The 15302-nt window shown below is 49.1% G+C and overlaps 2 protein-coding genes across 2 annotated transcripts in view; both read left to right on the top strand.

Moving 5' to 3' along the window:
- Positions 1–6930, top strand: part of LOC131259627 (putative transcription factor capicua) — a 28086-nt gene extending 21156 nt beyond the window's left edge. The window contains exons 13-20 of the mRNA XM_058261167.1: positions 181–542; positions 2092–3284; positions 3498–3649; positions 3742–3879; positions 3968–4212; positions 4280–4418; positions 4508–4728; positions 4885–6930. Of these exons, the coding sequence (XP_058117150.1) occupies positions 181–542; positions 2092–3284; positions 3498–3649; positions 3742–3879; positions 3968–4212; positions 4280–4418; positions 4508–4689 (2411 nt within the window). The 3' untranslated portion in view covers positions 4690–4728; positions 4885–6930. The remainder of the gene's footprint in view (positions 1–180; positions 543–2091; positions 3285–3497; positions 3650–3741; positions 3880–3967; positions 4213–4279; positions 4419–4507; positions 4729–4884) is intronic.
- Positions 6931–8823: 1893 nt separating this feature from the next.
- LOC131272539 (SWI/SNF complex subunit SMARCC1) lies at positions 8824–15035 on the top strand. Its single transcript, XM_058274298.1, has 6 exons — positions 8824–8990; positions 9370–9489; positions 9559–11712; positions 11777–12062; positions 12449–13321; positions 13433–15035. The coding sequence occupies exons 1-6, from the start codon at positions 8868–8870 to the stop codon at positions 14092–14094; spliced, it is 4218 nt and encodes a 1405-aa protein (XP_058130281.1). The 5' UTR covers positions 8824–8867; the 3' UTR covers positions 14095–15035.
- The last annotated feature ends 267 nt before the right edge of the window (positions 15036–15302 follow it).

Here is a 15302-nt window from a genome sequence, read left to right as displayed (position 1 = left end):
CTAACGATAGAAAGTGCATCCGTACTACCACATCGCATTCGACTGAATCGAATCATTCTAACAACATTCCTCCAACAGCCATCAACACCACCACCACCACCACCACCTCCACTACTACTACTCCCTCCAGCAGTTACACGAAACAATCGATTATAATGATTAATCCAACAAATTTAACAGTTCTACCCGTGACGCCCTCGTCTTCGTCATCATCGTCCTCGTCGGCCACGATCACGGCCGCTTCCTCCATCTCCTCCACATTGCCTTCGACTCTCTCGCTGTCGTCCGCTGTTACCGGTTCGTTACTGCATCAACACCACGCAGGCCAAACGCAGTCTCCCGCTGCCACGGTGACATCCATCGGCTACTCGCTGCTGAACAATAGCAACGTCGTCGCCACAATGGCCACCGATTTGAGTGGGGCTGCCGCCGCTGCCATGACAACGCCCTCCAGTCATCATCCAGGGACGGCGACGGCCACGGCTGTCCTTACGTCCACCCAGCGGCTTCCGGGGCGCCAGAAACTTATGCTTTGCCCGCAGGTGAGTAACGGCTGGAGTGAAATATGACCCGCGAAAATTCGTCGGGTTGGTTTTGCTTCAAACGTTTCGAATTTTTCTTTCATTCCGGTTCGATTACCTTAGAGCTCTAGCTGCTATTGGTAGATTTTTCAATCAATATAGTTTACCCATTTTACACACATCTCTCGCCTGTATGTCATTTTGCAATTTCATTTTCTTGCACTTTTCATCCATTACCAACATCAATCAGTTGCATTTTATTTTCCCCAAACGAAACCCAAAACCATTCTCCCGCTCCCCCTGACAAACTCCCCGTATGGTTCGCCCGGTATGAATTCGATCTCCCTCCAAATCTGGCCACGTGCTCTTGGTTGAGTACTTACACCTGCTTTGTGAAATTGGAAACGAAATTAATGTAGATATTAGCTGATAGTCAAATAGTCTTGGTCTTCCTCTTCGCTAACCGCTATAATTTGTAGTCGGGAATGGGAAAATTATACACACAATTATAAAGCCACAAATTTGATTGGTTTTCTGGCAAAATTATATTGCTTAGCTCAGTTTAATCGCTATGTAACAATCAGGCCTAAAACATTTTAAGGTCGTTAAAATAGTATTGAAATCCATGCTTGAATTGCTTTTCATATCCGCGCTGGTATTTGAAAAGCAAATGAAAAATCATGTTATTATCGTCTTTTTGCGTATATTATACGAGCTTTTCAATACACAATTTACTGCTATTTGTTAACATATTTTTGTATTCTAATTACTTGAAATTGGTCTTTGCGAATTAGACTTTTATGGCAATGTAATTGGAGCAATAAAATCACTTTTGTTCAGCACAAATAAAACTACAGATTTACAACCACTTTCAAAGAATTGTTAAAAAAAATAAATAATGGAAACTTTAAGGTCGATAGAAGAGAACTAAAGGGATACAAAAATTTATTGGTTTAATTTTGTTCAAAGAATTTTGTTAAAGTACAATTGTAATTTTATATACGCGAAAATATGGTAATGTTAATATGCTTTCTAGTGGCTTCATAGTTGCAATTGTGCATTGAGGTTTTCCTTCGTTTCTCGAGTTTTATTCCGCCACCTTTATTTATTGGAATGCTGTAGCATTTATTTTCTTCAATGAGTTTAGAATGATTAGAGTTAGCGTTTTTAATACAGTATTGTAGTTTCTTGGTTCCTGGTTTCTTGGTTTCCTGTAGAAGAATGGGAGCCCCTCCGGTAGTTGCAATCGATTTTTCCGGTTCCGTAAACGTGTGATGTTCCATTGCAAGATAGCATAGGTTTTATAGTATTCAGTAGACTTTTATGCACGCTCGCACCACTTTTCTCTTACGGTCACGCACCACCACAAGTATCGCCAGAGGAGTTAGTATATAGCTGCTGCTTCTGAGTGAGCGTTTGCTCTTGGTGCGAGGGGTCTGTTTACTAAATTTTGACTCACGCACGCGCTCTCGCTTTTGCTTTCCGTTTGTGTAGTTTACCCCTAGCAAGGTTTCGGGTAGCGCGCATACTAACGGTTCTTCCCACTTACTTACACTTGTCTCGATTGCAGTTTGCCCTAGTCCTTCCCGATAACCAACAGTTCACGTTAAGTGATCGGTCCAAGATTTCGTTCGCCAGTCTGTCCACGGCGACCGGTTCGCCCGCGTACGCCATCAAGCCTGCGCAGCCCCATGCCGCCACCACCTTCTTTACCACGTCTGCCGTCTGTCCCTCGTCATCCGGTGCCTCATCCTCCTCCTCCACTTCCACCATTGCCTACGCACTAACATCGCCTTCCTCGTCATCCCTTCCTGTGATCGGTCCCACAACCCGGCTCGCCAGCAATGGCAGCGTGAAACTAACCACCATCCTACCGACAACAGTATCTTCATCATTCACCATCCCTTCATCAACCACTACTACTTCTACCACCATCTCATCATCTTCGTCGTCGTCGTCGTCGTCGTCGTCGTCATCATCGTCGGCATCGTCGTCGGATTCTGTGGTTAACGTTAGCGGCAAGTCCACCACGACCATCACTGCCGCTTCCGCCGCCGCCACCGCCGCCACCACTATTCCCGTACAATATTTGATCCAAGGCAATCGAATATCGAATCTTCTCATCTCCACAACACAGGGCTACCCGGCGCAGATCCAGCAGTACTCGACGGTCAAACAGGAACCCCCGGAATCGCCCGGTGCAGCGCGGCACCTGCCCATCACACCCAACTCCACCAGCACGTCCGGTGGCAGTGGCGGCAACAACTCGTCGTCTTCTTCCTCCTCCACGTCGTCGGTCGTGTCGGGCGATGGCGGGACGGGCAGTACGGTCTCAGCGGCCGGTACGGAACCCGATCCCTCGCACGAGGAGGAAACGGACGAGGACTTTGGGGTACCGCCCGAGAGCAAAAAGTTCATCCTGGCACCGACCCCAGCCCAGCTGGGCCGAGCACCGCTCCAGCGACGCCAGATGAGCGGTGGCAGCAACAGTAGCAACAGCAGCAACAGTGGCACGCTGCCCGAACCGGTGCAGCAGCAGCAGCAGCAGCAGCCACAAAACAATGGCACATTGCAGCAGCAGCCGATGATGACCGAGGACGAGGAAACGCACCATCCGATGGAAACGAACCACAACCACACCGCGATGCCATCCGCACTGCCAACGCCCACATCCGCGTCGATGGAGGACTACCACAGCCAGATCTCACCGTCCGCCGCGAAAAAAGCTTTCTTCCGGAAGGCCAAACCCGACGATATGGATAAGTAAGTGTTTGATGATGATGATGATTTTAGGGCAGTTTAAGTTGACGTTTGAAAACTGAAAAACTTACTGAAACATTTAAGTTAAATTGACCATTTTTTTTTGTCGTTCTTTAGTTTTTCTGACAATTAAACTCATTGTTTCTAACCTGAAGTAAATAGAAACGCACGGTCATTCTATATGGTAACTCTTCCTGTTTATCTTTCCTTTTACAGTGTACTTCGACAAGTGGACTTTGAGAAAAAGTTTAAGACATTGCCCCAGTTCAAGCCGGAGGATTGCCACTCGCCCAGTGCCATCACGGCGTCGTCGCCACGAGTGTTCACGCAAAACTATCGCAAGAAGCAAACCACGACTCACAAAACACGTAAGACTCACAAAACACGACGACCGTGTTCAGATTCCATCGTCGATGGAATATGTTTTGACCACCCACGGTTTTTTTTTATGTTGGCACAGTTACGGAGGATGACCAGCACAACAATCTACACTCGGACGGCAGCGCGGCTCCGCTTTCCAGCACGGCCACACCGTCCAGTTCGTACGTGATCGGAAACCGGTTCTTCGGACCCGATTTCAACATGGAACAGTACAAAGGTAAGCAAGGAGCGTGGCCACAAGAAGGGTCGCAGATCTTCGTTCGGCAAACAATATGAATGTAAAGGTCACTTTTCGCTTTTCGTAGAAATGACGGCTGAGTTGGGACGGTCTGGAGGTGGCGCTGTAGGGGGAGGAACCACTGGAGGAGGTGGTGGCGGAGGAGGAGACGAACGGTCCCCCAGGACGCCCAAGACGCCGTCGCAGCGATCGGTGAACTCGGCCGAAGAGAAGGGCCACCGGAAAATACTCGAGCAGCGGCGCAACCTGGTGGTGCAGCTGTTCAACGAGCACGGGATGTTCCCGTCGACCCATGCCACTAACAGCTTTCAGGTTGGTGCACGATTTCCTTCCTTGTGATAAAATTCATTGAAATAATTTTCTCATGCCTTTCCTGCAGCTGGCGCACAGTGACATATTTCCGAACAAACAAAGTCTACAGCTGAAGATACGGGAGGTGCGCCAAAAGTCTATGGCCCAGCAGCCCGGATTTACGCCCCAATCAGCTGGCCCGATTACACCGACCGATATCAACAGTGGTGCGTAAAACCAATGGCCTCCAATCGTCGTCGCCGCTACCCAGTTTGGTCGCAGAGATCGTTAGTAAAGTTTTCTCTTGAACCCACAGGACAATCGGATAGTCACCAGCAGCAACAACAATCGCTGCTTCAGCAACATCAGCAACATCAACTTCAGCACCAACAGCAGCAGCAGCAGCAACAGCAGCAGCATTCCCAACAAACACACCATCATCACCAGCAGCAGCAACTGCAAATGCATCAACAGCAGGAACAGCAGCAACCAAATTAGTTGAACAACGAAGGACGGCAACGGTGGCAAACTTGAAGGGTACGTAAAGCATTGACACAACCTGACAACAACCTTTTGTTAGTCATTTTGTTAAAACAAAAAAAAACGAAAAAAACTAAAAAAAAACGTTTTAATCTCTGTGAGTGAGCCTAAACCTAATATGCTTCTTTCTTTTTTGTAATCCGTTTCTTTCAGCTTTAGAACAATCTCTCCTTGGCACGTTTACGGTGCGGTCTTTTTCAATACACCTACCGGCGAGATTGATGGTCGTTACGAACTTCCGTTGATTTCATCGGGTGTAGAAGTTAAACTTCATGCCGTTTGAATAAAGAATATTTCACAAACTACAATATACACCCACACTCACGCTATACAATAGTTACAATAGCACGGATATACTCGTATCTCGTATCAAGTATGCAATAGTCACCTATTTAAGTATATTAGCGAAACGGGGCACCTTCCCCCAAATGGCCCCACATACGCTACAGCAACACAGGAACACACATACACCATCTTCCCATCTACTCTGCTACCGGTTTTTTCGCTGGCGCTGAGCGAGAATTCGTTTGGAACGCGCTGCCATTTCCAAATGTGTCAGTTAATCGAGCTTCAGATAAACGTAAGAACATTCAACACATGAGTCTGGAAATAGAAACGTGCAAAGCCGATGGTAACACAAACCTTAATGCTCGTATGCAGAATAAGTTTTTTTTAGCTTGTAGGAAAAACGATACTATCCGTTTGTTTCGCTAACCTCGTTAGGGAGTTGTAGTACCTTGCACGAACTCCATCCGCTATCGGCGGAGGATAGCATTCTGCGAATTCTCAAACCCCCATAAATCAATGCCAACAAACAAGCAAGGATTGTGGAAAGCGGGAAAGGTGGAGTGGAAGAGCTACAGCAAAAGCAAGGAAACGTGCAATGGCCGGGCCCAATTGTGCAGAACAAGCCGACCAGGGAAGGCAAGAGGATGCGAGACACACACACATGTAACGGAAACAAAGTTCGGGAACTTGTGGAACCATATCTTCTGGATCGTATGGGGATCAACTGGTGATTTTAGATTGTAAGCTACAAAAAAGAGAATTAAGCAGGTCGAGGGTAAATGTTTGATGAGAGTGTTAAGAGCAAATTGGAAGAAGTGACGCAGCTGGCATGACACACTCACGGCAGACACAAACTCTTCCGCATCATGTACATAGAGTGATAGAACAAACACAACCATCGCCAAACCACTCGGCCGCACTACGGGGGGGCAGGGGATGGCTATCTTTAAACAAACTAACAAACAAACAAATAAACAAAAAAGAGAAGAAGTAACTTTATGTTGTAAAGAATAATCGAAGCGTAGTAACAAAGTACAACCGATTTAACAATGCCAGCAATTTTACTGTGAGTAGTACGTAGAAGCGATCGATGGAGATGAGTGTAGCCGGCCCTCTCTAGCATATATTTGGTGTGATAACATAGTGTGGTCAAAGCTGCTATTCCCCACAGCTAAACAAGTTGGTCTGGAGACGGTAAAATTCATCAATGTTAAGGCGAAAGGATATTACGCCCCGGTTTCGAACTTTTTTCTTTCACAACACATCTCTCTGCATAAGTGTTCACAAATGTAGATGCTTTTGTGTTAGTATGTGTGTGTGTGTGTATGTGTATGTTCCACTAGCATCCATCCCTTGTTGTCCGCCTGTGGACACCTATGCAAGCCTTTTTAATACGACTGTGGAAAAGCAACCACTTAGAGACATTAAAAGTTAGAACTTTAAAATTAAAATTAAAAAGGTTTAGAAACAAATATACGCCGTACGTACGAGAGGAACCCTTACGACACCTGTTTCTGGGTGGGGAAGGCCATTGTTGTGCCGACGGATCCATCGCTCCCGACTTTAGAAGCCATTTTGCATGATTATCCCTACCATATTGGTACCTTTACGCATCATGCCGTGTCACGAAAAGCGAGGCCATCGATAGCGTGTTACGAAGCTATCGCAGTAAAATGTAGTGTGCACACACCTCAGTAGATTTTACGTTTTCACTCCGACAAAAGGATTCAACAATCACACGACATACATGCACATTAAAAGAAAAAACGCTCTCACAATCCTTAGGGCCAAACGATGCCGAGTCATTCCCATTTGTTTTCCAACAAAGTAAAAAAAAAAAAAAACAAAAGATATATAATACGCAAGCGAGAAATGGAAAAGAAATACTAGGAGGTAGACTAATTAAAAATAGCGAAATAACCGACCTTAAGCGATAGTGTTACAGGGTGAAAACGAACGAACACAATCGATCAGAGATTTTCTCGGCGACCCCTTTTTGCTGCGGGAAAAAATAAAAAGGAAACCAATAGCCCAAGGAAGTTCATCCCTAATACACACCTACGGCCATATTTTCCAACTGATAAACAAAAAACAAAGGAAAACATAGGGAAACGCAACAGATTAAATCTTGTCATGTTTCAAACATGATTCAGTTATGCCCACGATGCGTGTTGGAGAGCAGTAGAAACATAAAAAGAAATAAAAACCCCTCCAGTTGATAGTTGAGTAAGAGGCATAAGAAATTCTGTATTTCTCACACGCGCTACTACAAATGGGCAAAAGCAAAGCGATAGATATGTGAAGTAAAGAGATTCAGTGTATGTGGTACACATACGTCACGTAAAAAATATGCGTTGCACACGATTTGTAGTGTATAAAAAACAGCATCATTAATAAAAAATTGTTCATGTGTTGGAAATCAAATTCGTAGGCAGAGATTAACAAACTAAATCCACGAAAACTCAAATATAGGTAGACAAAAGAGCTCGTGTACCCTAGGTACACTCAGGGGAAAACGAAGGAGAGAAGGTCCTTAAACACAAGCCGCATCCCACAAAGAGTGAGCTGTGCATCTTTCCGTCGCTGTACGTTGTTAAGTGGCCACACACAACACTGTAGTGAAATATCATGTTCTATATGATTGCAAAGCGGGCGGACGAGCGAAGCAGAAAGGTATTGGCGTGTGGCGCGGGTTGATTGCGCAAGATACAATCACACAGAGCACACCCTTCAATTTAGCCAAAACATAACTCAACGCATACGCATCATCGCAATTAGCTCAGAGAAATATGTTACACTCACAAACTAGTAGAATCACATTAAATCCCCATTTCCCCCCTCCTTTTCATCACGTAGTTGAAACAACGGAAGCAGAAGCAACAAAACAGCAAAAAGCGAGCGTGCACGCGTGGGTGCAATTGCAAAATAACGAACGAATTTCCAAAGTTTTCCTCTCTCAAGTCACATACAATTCATGTATACAGAAACGAAAAAGGAAAAGACGGGCGAATATATGCAGAATAACAAAATGATCATACAAACGTAGATGCAAGTGTTAAAATGCCTCTAGGGCTAATCTGAAATGAAATTTGATATACAACGCACGAGATCAGTAAAAAAATTTAACAATAACGGAAACATGCAATTCCACCGCCCGACGTCACTTGTGGGTGGTAGAAAATAAAATTGAATGAAAAACACATATTTTTACCCAAAAAAAAAGGTTTGTGTTAGTTGAAATGATAAGAACAGGAGTAAAAACAAAAAAAAACTCCCAAATACACAAATGTTGAAAAAAGTGCATGTGCAATAATTACTATCATCATGATGACATTGATTTAATTTCAATTACCACACAGAAAATACGTGATAGTTTAATTAACTTCAATTTTTTAATCACGTTTTGTGTTTTCAAATCTAATGACGATGATTCATGGCATTAGTACCATACTTTGGCGCAACGCGCGCTAGTGTAGCTTGATTTAGTTCATGGAACTACAACTCCGAACGGGAGTAATGTACATTGCATGGAACGGAGTAATAGGTCTAAACAAAAAGAAGCGAATTAATTTTGAATTTTGCAACAGCCGAGAGTTCAATAGTTAAGTAAAAAAAGTTTAAACTTATTTTCTAAAAGCAAACTCTCAAAGTATGGCACTTTTTTGCGATATTTTATTGATGACGAAACTCCGTACGTCACTTCACGGAACTAGGTGCACAGTTCCAATGGAAGGAACGGACCTAAAACAGGTCGGAACTCTCAAACGTTCGGTGGAACTCTAATCACAAGCGTCGCAGTGAAAAGTAGAAACCAGCAGAAAGTAAACGGTGTGTGCAAGTGATTTCCCATGGAAATGGTTTCTTTGGGGCCCAAAAAGGATGGAAATCCTAATGCCGAGTTCTTCACCGCGCCGGAAACACTGCAGGGCTTCGAGACGGTGCGCCTCTGGCTGCAGAAAAACTTCAAGAAGGTACGGTGGTGTTGATGCGGTGATGCTTACAGGCAAATGGCGAGCCATTTTGTCCCATCGACAGGCGGCAAACAAGTGCTGCATTTTGTTGGGCTTTTCGTGCTTTTCCCGTAATGCAAAAGTGCCAATATGACTACACTTTCCTCAGTTTCATCGCCGAAGCACAATTGTGAATGTTTTGCTTTTCTGAAATAATTTTATCATCCCAGCAACACTTGGTTGCAAAGCGAAAGAGTGAAAGAGAAAGGGAAACGAACACCGGGATGCCTCACCAAGCTTCCCCAAAGTGGGTTGATTGTGAATTGTTGTTTTTTTTTTCAAAGTGAATTTTGTGCCTTGATTTCGTGTTCATAATGTTTTGAATTCCTTTCCCTTTTAGTTCCTTGCACAAGATCCACCGACCAAGGAATCTTTAGCACATCTGATCATTCAATTCATCCAATACCAGGAGGCAAAACTGGGCAAAAATTCTCAGGATCCGCCGACGACGCGATTACCGGTAAATATTCACCAAGCCTCCGGCAAGCATCCACATTGTAGCCTTCATTGATCCTTGATTCGCTTGCAGATACGATGCTTCATGGATTTCAAGCCGGGCGGTGCCCTGTGCCATATCCTCTCGACGATGTACCGGTACAAGGCGGAACAGCGCTGGCGAAAGTTCGACTTTACCGTCAACAAAAATCCGATGCGCAAGGACCCGATCGGACAAATGGTGCTCGACATCGAAACGGCGCTGATCGAGGCGGAATGTATGCGCCTACCGATCGTTTACATTCGCCCGGAGGTGGACCGCGCGACGGCGAATAAAATCACCGACATCGTTACCAACCATCAGGGTGAGATAACGGTCGACGAGGAGGAAGCGACACACGTCATCTACCCCGTCATTGATCCGCTGCCGGAGGATTACGCGCGACCCACGTTCCGCCGCGAGAAGCATGTCATGATCCACTGGTACTACTTCCCGGAGTCGTACGACACCTGGGTACCGAACACGTTCGATCTGCCCGACAACATTCCGGATAATCCGCCGTCACCGGCCGAACGCTGGCGTGTGTCGGCCTCGTGGGTGATCGATCTCGACGAATACAACGAGTGGATGTCGGAGGAAGACTACGAGGTGGACGAGAGTGGTCGAAAGAAAGTGCACCCGCATCGGCTCGGTGTGGAGGATCTGATGTCGTCGGGCCCCGCTAGTGGAACGGCCGGCAGTGTGGAGGATAAGGTGAAGAAGACACCCAAAGTGGTCAACTCGAAGCGCAAACGGTCGCCTTCGCCCGCCGCCGGTAAGGGTGGCAAGCGGAAGAGTTATCGGTCGCCGGCCGCCTCGGCTGCGTCGACTTCCGCCTTCCAGAAGAAGCCCCGTGCCGATGACGAAGAATCGGAGGACCTCACGAAGGACATGGATGATCCGACACCGGAAACGAATATCACCGAGGTCAAGCCGAGCTCGACCAACTCGGGCACTTCCGGACCAGCGACACCGCAACCGAAACGTCCCGATCCGGACATGATGCCGATGAAGTACGCCAGCGTTACCGACTTGGATGACGAGTTCGAGCGTGGGGTGAATGCATCGGGTACGGGTGGCGGCGGTGGCCCGGGCGGTGGTTCCGGTGCCGGGGGTGACGACAGTCAGGCGGGAAAAACGAGCGACAATAGTAACACGCAAGATTTCCCCTCACGCGATGGCAAAGGGGACGACCTGGAGGACAACGTGACGGAGCAGACGCACCACATCATCGTACCGTCGTATTCGGCCTGGTTCGACTACAACTCGATACACGTGGTGGAGAAGCGCGCTCTGCCCGAGTTCTTCAACGGCAAGAACAAATCGAAAACGCCGGAAATCTTCATGGCCTATCGGAACTTCATGATCGACACGTACCGGCTCAATCCGACCGAGTATCTTACCAGCACGGCCTGCCGCCGCAATTTGGCCGGTGACGTGTGCGCCATCATGCGCGTCCACGCGTTCCTCGAGCAGTGGGGTCTGATCAACTACCAGATCGATGCCGATTCGCGTCCCACACCGATGGGACCGCCTCCAACTTCTCACTTCCACGTGCTCAGCGACACACCGTCCGGACTGCAGCCGATCAACCCTCCCAAGACGGCTCAACCATCAGCGGCCAAGAACCTGCTCGATCTTGACAAGGGCAAGGGTGCGCTGCTCGGTGACAAGAAGGACGATGGGCTGACGGCGGGACCGGGTGCGGTGGGTGCCAACGGAGCTCCGGGAGTAACTGCGGCCACCGTCGGACCGGATGGCATAAAGGTCGAGCCGGGCAGTCTCTCCCTGGCGCCGACGGCCGACCCGAACGGACAGTTTGGCCTGCGTCTCGATCAGTACACGAGGAAGCCAGCCGCCATGCGCAACAAGACCGCGGCCAGCATGACACGAGAGTGGACGGAGCAGGAAACCCTACTGCTGCTCGAGGGCCTCGAGATGTACAAGGACGACTGGAACAAGGTGTGCGAGCACGTCGGATCGCGCACGCAGGACGAATGCATTCTGCACTTCCTCCGACTACCCATCGAGGATCCGTACCTGGAGGACGACAACACCTTCCTGGGCCCACTGTCCTACCAGCCGATTCCGTTCAGCAAGGCCGGCAACCCGATCATGTCGACGGTCGCATTCTTGGCCTCGGTAGTCGATCCCCGTATTGCGGCCAGCGCCGCGAAAGCCGCCATGGAAGAGTTTGCTGCAATTAAGGTAAGTGTAACGACTATGAAAAGTCTAAAAAACAGCAATGCAACATTACTTCCTTCCGCTGTAGGATGAAGTTCCAGCGACGATGATGGACGCACACCTGAAAAATGTGGAAAAGTCCAGCTTCGGAGGAAAGTTTGATCCATACGCCGGATTAGCCACGAGCGGTATTGCCGGTACCGGCCCTGACAAAGATAAGGAGACGGAAGAGACGGACAAATCTACCACACCCGCCGTCGGGAACGCATCAGCACCGGCCAGTGGTGGAACAACGCCAGCTACTCCGGCGGCGGCCAGCACCACAGCCAGCACCGATGTCGAGATGAAGGATGTGTCGAAGAAAGAGGATGGTGGTGAGTTCGTTGTTCAAGTGCAATGCAATAATTGCACTGAGATTTGGCTGCATTTCGGCATCACTCTCAGCAGGCGCAATTTTTCTTAGCCAAGCGATTTTCAATTCACAAAAATTGATTATTCTTACGCAAAGCTTACTATGATTGTTTAGTGTTGAATTTCCACACAGCGTACTTAAGCGTACACAGATATCTTAAGGTTAACTTGAAAGTTAAACCAGTAGCACAAGTTGAGCATGATGAAGTAGTTTAGTAGCGGTTTGTTTAAATAACATTACTTTCTCATGTGCCCTTTTTCATACCACCGCCCGTTTACACGTCTGCATTCATTTGGTAATTTAGTTATTTTTGTTTCTCGTTTCGTTTTGGTTTGTTCGTGTGATAAGAAAAAGAAAAAGCTTCCGAAGACAGCACTAAGGCAACTGATTCTGATGCAACAGCCGCTCCAGACAAGGCAGCACCATCGACCGAGGCGTCGGCCCCTGCCACTCCGGGCACTCCAGGCGGCTCGTCGGAAGCGCCGAAGGAAAAGGACGGTGGCAAGGATGGCAAGGATGGGACCACAAGCTCGGCTGCTGCCGGTGGTGCAACTGCGGCCAGCACGACGCAACCGGAGGGAACGGTCGCGACGGTGGCCACCGGCAAGGAGTCCGCAAACGGCGGGACCGATCCGAAGCTGTTCAACGAGGGCAACCTGCAGGCGGCTGCTGCTGCCGCGTTGGCCGCCGCCGCCGTGAAGGCGAAGCATCTGGCCGCGGTCGAGGAGCGCAAGATCAAGAGCCTGGTGGCGCTGCTGGTGGAGACGCAGATGAAGAAGCTCGAGATAAAGCTGCGCCACTTCGAGGAGCTCGAGACGACGATGGAGCGCGAGCGCGAGGGACTGGAGTACCAGCGCCAGCAGCTCATCCAGGAGCGCCAGCAGTTCCACCTTGAGCAGCTGAAGGCGGCCGAGTTCCGGGCTCGCCAGCAGGCGCACCAGCGCTTCCAGCTGGAGCAGGGTCAGTGGCAGCAACAGCAAGCCCAAGCTCAAGCGCAAGCTCAGCAACAACAACAGCAGCAGCAGCAACAACAGCAACAGCAACAGCAGCAACAGCATACCGGCGGTCCCATGGCAGCCGGGGCAACCGCCGGAGTTCCCACACCGGCGGGTCCCCCTTCGAACATCCACCAGCACCAACAGGCCGGACCGGGTGTGCCAGCGGTAGCAGCAGCATTAGCCCCGGCGGGAGGAAACCCTAGCAACAACCCGGGCGGAACTAGTGAGTCCGATATTCAGACCCAAATGAGAAATGCACCCGCCCGAAGGCGTACCATTGACTAACGTGTGGAAAACTCTTTCTTCCCCGCCCTCTTTGGCTCCCCCTTTGCAGATATTCACAAGCAGCCACCGACGCCGTCTACCGCTGGTGGCCCGGGAGTTCCTGGAGTTCCGGCGGCGGCAGCAGCAGCAGCAGCACCAGCAGTGGCCCCTCAGGCCACGGTAGCCGGTTCCTCACCATCGGTCAACCCGCCAGCGCCGACGCCCAACGGTATCCCTCCTTCTACCCCTTCCTCCAGCAGCATGCCCCCAACAGTTTCTACGAATCCTTCCGAAGGCACTATGGGGCCAAATAATATTATGCCGGCGGTTCCTCCGTCGGCGACCGGCAGCGTGCCGCCACTCCCGACCGATCCCTCCCACCCACCACCGCCACCTTCGGCGGCGATGGCGACTGGTTCCGGCTCGTCGCAGCAGGTTTCACCGCAAGCCTCGTCACAGCAGGACGCGACGGAAGCGCCGCAGGCTTCTTCCCCAGCGGCAGCCGCCACCGCGACCACCGCCCCTCCTCCCACAGCAACGGACAGCCGGTCAACGTCGGGCAACCCTTCCCCTTCCGGGTCCCCCGAGGCGGCGGTGGCCCTTCCCACCGCGGAAGGAGCAACCGGGGTGGTTCCTCCGGGCGCAGCCTCCGAAGGTTCGGACCATCACACACCCAGTGAGCCGCCGGCGACCGCTCCACAGGCAGGCCCCGCCGGACCTCCACCGTCATAACTCCGCCAGAAAAGCCTCCACCGGAAGCAGCAGCCACCGTTGAAGCTCAACCGAAGCAGCAACGTCGTCGTACGCGGCCGGGGACGGGGGCGTGGCTCCTTCGCCCGCTTTCACCGACGTCCCCGGGACACCGGGTGCGATGGTGGTACTGGTGAGGAAGGCTAGAAGCAAACCGAATCGGTTGCGACCCTGGCGGATGGGTCAATGGAGAGGCGATGGTCGATAGCAACTACTCCTTAAAGGCCGCCGTTTGGGAGGGAGCCGCCGGTTAATATTGTATTAGAAGTATGTCATACCCGATGGATCGCAACGACATCAAATCGCTCACCATGAGGAACAAATACGGAACCGCCGTACGTTTTAATCTGTAGTCTAACCGTAATCGTGTATCGTGTCCGATGGCAAATGGCGCACAACATAGGGAACGGGAAAGGAAATATCTTCTTTTTTTTCTAAACTACATACAATCGTGTGCTTATGCACCTTACAGAATCTTCTAATTGTAATTCCCCCGCCCCACCACTGATATGTCTCTATCTGTTTATGTACTGTAATCGCAATGGCGCTACTCTTAACGTCAAATTCATTACTGTTTGCCTTCTTGTCCCCCATTGTCTTATGCCTAGCATTTTTCCATTTCTTTTATGGCCACCGTTTTGGCATTCGCTCACCTCCCCCTGAGTACAATGCTGCTGCTAATCTGGGTGTTGGCACCTGGCAAGCCGCGGACCCCTTTTTTCCACGTGACGATTGAGCAGAGAAAAACTCATTTTCAAGCAAAACCCGCCATCGTAGCGCAAACGGTGGCATAGGATGGGACCGCACCTTCGCCGATGCCGCGGGGTGGGGATTTATTTCTAGACATTTACCTAACCATACTTTAGGAGAGATAAGCGATTTACGTATAAGTAACAAATAAAACAAATGCTAATGTCCTACAATCGCGCCTTGTGTTGGGTGTTTTAAGTTTTATCCGATGGCTTTGTAATTAAGCATTTTTTCGGTATTAACGTAACGGTAGTTAATACCGAAAAAATGCCTTTTTTGATTTTTATTTTCCCTCCTTCCATGTTATTGAAAGATTAGTTTCAGTATCATCGCTGGTGCAATGCGGGAAAACACGATATTTCATATATTTTATATGAAATTAAGCACTAAAACCCGTTTTTCTCGTATTTCGTATAATCGTTCATGCATCAAGTAAAAAC

Source organism: Anopheles coustani, chromosome 3 (assembly GCF_943734705.1).
Source record: "Anopheles coustani chromosome 3, idAnoCousDA_361_x.2, whole genome shotgun sequence".
Lineage (NCBI taxonomy): Eukaryota > Metazoa > Arthropoda > Insecta > Diptera > Culicidae > Anopheles > Anopheles coustani.
The sequence above is the reverse complement of the archived record's forward strand: the minus strand, read 5'-3'. Positions and strand labels throughout refer to the sequence as shown.